Source organism: Schistosoma mansoni, chromosome 1 (genome assembly GCF_000237925.1).
Source record: "Schistosoma mansoni strain Puerto Rico chromosome 1, complete genome".
Taxonomy (NCBI): domain Eukaryota; kingdom Metazoa; phylum Platyhelminthes; class Trematoda; order Strigeidida; family Schistosomatidae; genus Schistosoma; species Schistosoma mansoni.
This window is the reverse complement of record NC_031495.1, coordinates 47,971,155-47,976,251: the sequence shown is the minus strand read 5'-3', so window position 1 is coordinate 47,976,251 and position 5,097 is coordinate 47,971,155. Positions and strand designations below refer to the sequence as shown.

General features: G+C 29.9%; 1 protein-coding gene across 1 annotated transcript; it reads right to left on the bottom strand.

Annotated features, from left to right (window-relative positions):
* Positions 1-3,353: 3,353 nt before the first annotated feature.
* Positions 3,354-4,568, bottom strand: Smp_086830 (putative spfh domain / Band 7 family protein; the record flags this gene model as incomplete). Its single annotated transcript, XM_018794650.1, has 1 exon — positions 3,354-4,568. One exon carries the CDS (start codon positions 4,566-4,568, stop codon positions 3,354-3,356), a length of 1,215 nt encoding a protein of 404 aa, XP_018649041.1.
* Positions 4,569-5,097: the final 529 nt, after the last annotated feature.

The window sequence follows — 5,097 nt, the reverse complement described above, 5'->3', positions numbered from 1 at the left end:
TAAAAGCTCGTTATATAGTAAAGCTTAATGGTATTGATATTAAGATAATACACATTGATTCTATGATCAACAAATAATTGGACATATAAGGTACTGTTAAGTCTACGAAATGATGTGTACATGTATGGATACACAAATTAGAACTACAGAGTAATGAGACAATTAGACCTTTTTTCTCCTTGTTAATCTACAATTAGTTTTTGATATCAGACTTATCATTTATGGAAAATTTGAATTATTTGTAAGTTTTATAATTAGTCTTACACTAGTTTAAACTTGACATTCAAAAGAGGTCAAAATTAGAACTACTCGTACCCACATTCCAAAAATATTATATCTATATCTATATATACGAAAATTTTCTATTCCGATGAACCTTAATTAATATATCTAGTTTCGTTCTTTATTGATCAGTCTACCAATCAGTTCCCAGTACTATAAGAAAATGGAACAAGTGTGTACTGACTTTGCCCTCTATACCATACTAATACAGCAACATGAAATTTACAAGATGAATCTTCGATCAGTCGAAGTTGAAATGGTATCAATGATAAGGAAAATATTAGGCAAAATGATTCGTAAAGGAGGAATGAGTTGGCATTATAAAAAATGTGAAATAATTTCTAAACTGAAGATATATGAGTTAAACAAGGTAGATGCATTTGTTCCACTGAGACTTATCTTGATACATGTTTCTCAGCGTTTTCAGTGACTGATCGTCAGTATTGCAGTGAGCGCGTCAGGTAGTTTGAACCTACCAACATAACTCAAAGCAATAGTAAATTATATCACAGACTAACATCACCTAGACCAGTAAACATCTGGCGGTGCATCGGAGATACTTATAATTAAATACTAGTAACCTACGAGATGTTTTACTTTTAAAAGGCATATTTCACAGCTGTATATTACAAGATTCCAACCATTAAACCAAACAAAGTTTTTAGTCAATAAGATCTAATTTTACGCTTAATTCATAGTTCTGCTTTTTACTCATGAATTTATCATGTCACAAATAATGCAAGCTATCAATTTGAGCACCAGAATCATCATTTGTATGTATGAAAAATAAGGCTGAAAATAAAAACAGTGATTCCACAAATGACACATAATAAATAACCATTATCAATAAATCTCACAAAACTAAGCCTTACGCATGATATGAAAATAAGCGTTTTATTCACTCTGATAAGTCTTACTATTTTATTGAGTAATACAGTCAAGACTTTGCTATGATAATTGTTTTTCAATACGTTGGATATCTTTTTATGGATATAAATATGTAGCGATATCCATCAGAGTTGCGAAGAATCTGTTTCATACTCAAGCATTTTCTTTCTAACATTCGTTTCAAGTGACTGTTTTGAAAGAATGGAGGTTACATCCATTAAATTAGGCGCAAACTAAATCATGCTCATTGATCGAACCGTTTACATAAATTGGCTTTGATTCACTAGAATCTAAAAGCTTAAAGGATCAAGTTTGACATCATACTTCAGTTAAATGATTGTACATGTTACTATTTATATATGTATTGTACTATCTACTCATTTTACCAAATAAAAAAATTATGATTAACTATTGATTCAGAAAACAGTCAAATTATTTGTTTAGCACAACTCCACACAGGCATTCTGGAGAGTTATGGTGGACATACATAAAAAAGCTATCAACTTTTCAAAGAAATAAGTTTCAAAACAAACTCGCCTAAACAAAATGAGTAATTAATTTAGATTAGAAATACTATTAGGTAGCATTTGATGTGATAGTAAACAAATCTTCCAAAAATTACGAGATTTTGGTTGAAAGTTCAGTCTAAATTTATTTATCTTTCTGATCTATATCAAAAGTTGTAGATTTTATACTGTTTTGTGTCATGAATATGGACTTTCGACGATATCAATACAACAGTTAATCAAGTGTTATATAGTTTCTTAATGAAAATCAACTTCAGAATATATGTTACCAATTTAAAAAATTTAATACAGAGCAAGTCCTTCAAATTATCATCCCATCAACACGAAGATATCATTCATTAATTCATAATAACCATGATATGTATCCCAAATGTTTTTCTTTCATTAAAACAAAACAACATTTCTAATCCATATATTGTTGATATACAATTTAATGAATACAAATAAATAATCATTATTTCTTTATTGTTATGTTGAATTCTTTTCAGTACTATTTTAAACAATATTACAATGTTCAATAAGTGGATATGAGATGAATAAAACAAATGAAATGATTGAATCATGTACACTATTGTTTCTTTTTCAATGGTCATTTAAATGTTGAACTTCTATTGATATAGACACATACATACTACTTATAAACATTTTTTCCATTCTGGCGAATTGTTTAAAACATTGTTTTTTTTTAAAAAATGCTGTAAAAATTGAATATTGGAGAGATTGTTTAATCTAACATGTTAAAATGTAATTCAGTAGTATATGATTACCATCATCCTATTATAATGAAATCAATAATGAAAAATGAAACAATCAATAATTTACTTACCAATGGTATATAAACAACATGTAAAATCAATAAGAATTCAATAGAAATATATAATGTTAGAAAATCACTATCCAAATATAGAAATAATTAAATAGAAAGAAAGAAATATATAAAGAATAAAAGACAAATGATACATTTGAATAAATCAATACAATTTATTGAATGATTCAATTTCAATGAAAAAGAAAAAAAATAATAAAAAAAGAAAAGAAAAGAAGAAAACTAGTTTTTTATTTTATCACATTGAACATTTCAATTATCATTTAACACATAAATACATACATACATAAATACAAATTAAACAAATAAAGAGTGAATAACATTCATTAAATAGTTAGTTACCTTAGCAACTTTATAAGTTAATATCAACAAAAAAAGATCAAAGAATTAATGAGCGAGAGAGAGAGAGATGAAAAGAAGAAAAAAATGGAAAAAATTTTTTTCTTTAATGTTGCATTTTATAAATTAAAAGTTGAAATGATGATAATTAGTTGTCAATTTCATATTCTAAATTATAATAATCTTATAATGTCAAGCTTATATTGAGATACATTTCATAATTCAGTTCGAAAAACATAATTATTCTTCATTTTTTTGGGGGGGGGAATTGAAAATTGAATAATTATTGTTTATGAATGATTTTTATTTTAATAAACATATATGAAATAAATTGGAAGGAAATAGATGAATGAATATGAACTTGGAAATAAACTAAACCTTTGTTGATCATAATTAGAATGTCAATAATTTGAAATGACGTTTTTGTTTCTTCATTTAAGTTGATATTTATTATGTATATGTGTTGAATTATTTCAATGAGTTACTTATTATTAAATCAAATCTTCTTCAGCAGATTCAGTTTTTTGACTAGTGGTAAATGTACGTGAAGTGGTTAATTGTGATTGATTTTCTCTTGGTGGTGGGGGAGGTGGTTCTGTCATGCGTTTTATTTCATCATTACCTGTGGTACTTAATACACTATCATTTCTAGAGGTTGAACTTCCATTATTTCCACTGAAATTTTGATGGAATAAACTTAATAGGTCAATAGGTAGGGGGAAAATGATAGTAGAATTTTTCTCATCTGAAATACTGCTCAATGTTTGTAAATAACGTAATTGAAGGGCAATGGGACATTCACCAATTTCCATAGCAGCAGCTTTTAAAGCTACTGATGCACGTTGTTCACCTTCGGCAGCAATTACTTTAGCTTTGGCCTCTCGAGCTGCTTCTGCTTCAGCTGCCATAGCGCGTTGTAATTGAATAGGTAAACGAACATCTTTTATATCGACACGCTCAACTTTTACTCCCCATGTCTCTGTTGCTGTATCTAGACAATCTTGCATTAAATGAGCAATTTGTTCACGCGCTGTCAGAAGTTGGTACAAATCTACTGTACCAAGGACATTTCTTAATGTAGTCTGAGCTAGAAGACGAGTGGATCGATTAGCATCTTCCACATTGACAACTGACATCACTGGATCAAATATGCGATAGTAGACGACAGCATCGACAGCAACAGTCACTGAATCTTTGGTTAAAACCTCTTGAGTTGGTACATTGAATGTGAATGTACGTAAGTCGATTGTTTTGACATTGTCCAAACAAGGTAAAATGAATACAAGACCGGGTCCTTTAGGGATTTCTGATACTAATCTTCCAAGGCGAAACACGACAGCTCGTTCATATTGTGCAATCACTTTGAGACACATAAATAGAGAAAATGGTAAGGTTAACAGTGCAGCTAGATAAGCTAATAGCTGCATTGCAGCCTCACAACCAAACATTCCTTTGTTTCCTTGACGTTTATAGGATCCTCTTTTGCCCAGACGTTCAGGGACAAGCGAAAATCCACGCGCCAATGTTGGCATTGAAGCTGGAACACGCAACTGGGTTGATTCGTTAGCATGATCTGAAACATTTACTGATCTTTCATTTTCGCGGTCCACTTGATACCCAGTTGGGGCTGGTGGTTTACGTGCATTAGTATCCATTCCCCCAGGATTTGTATTTTGTGTATCTGAAGCAAATGAGACCGAAGGCATATTTTAAAGTCACAATTAGAAATCGTTAAATGTATATCAGATCCTTTTAATATGAACAATCTGTATTTATACAGTGCATTTGACAAGTTTTGCAATTCATTTAACAGTTAGTAGTACTATCCAGAACATTTGACCAATTTAGTACACTTTATTCACGTAGAAGAATGATTTTTTATGATACTCATGTGTGTATGTCACGATCTTTGTAACCTTCACGCATTCTGCCATCATAGTTAAATTTGTCCTATCGATCAAATAGGAATAACTTGTTTAGTGACCAATCAATTCATTGGGATAAATGTTAGAATAGTTAGCTGACTATCCTCATATGTCTGTCTAACAATCAGTATGTTAATTGTAAACTTGGTAACCAATGGATGCTTTAGTTTACATTTACTGTCAAATGGAAACTCAAATCGCAAATTATGTAAGCCTATTATACTGTTTTTTGAGAGGTGATTTATAAGGTAATCCATCAAAACGATAAGATCAGTTATTATTATGTTAGGTGTTATAAAAGTATAAAATG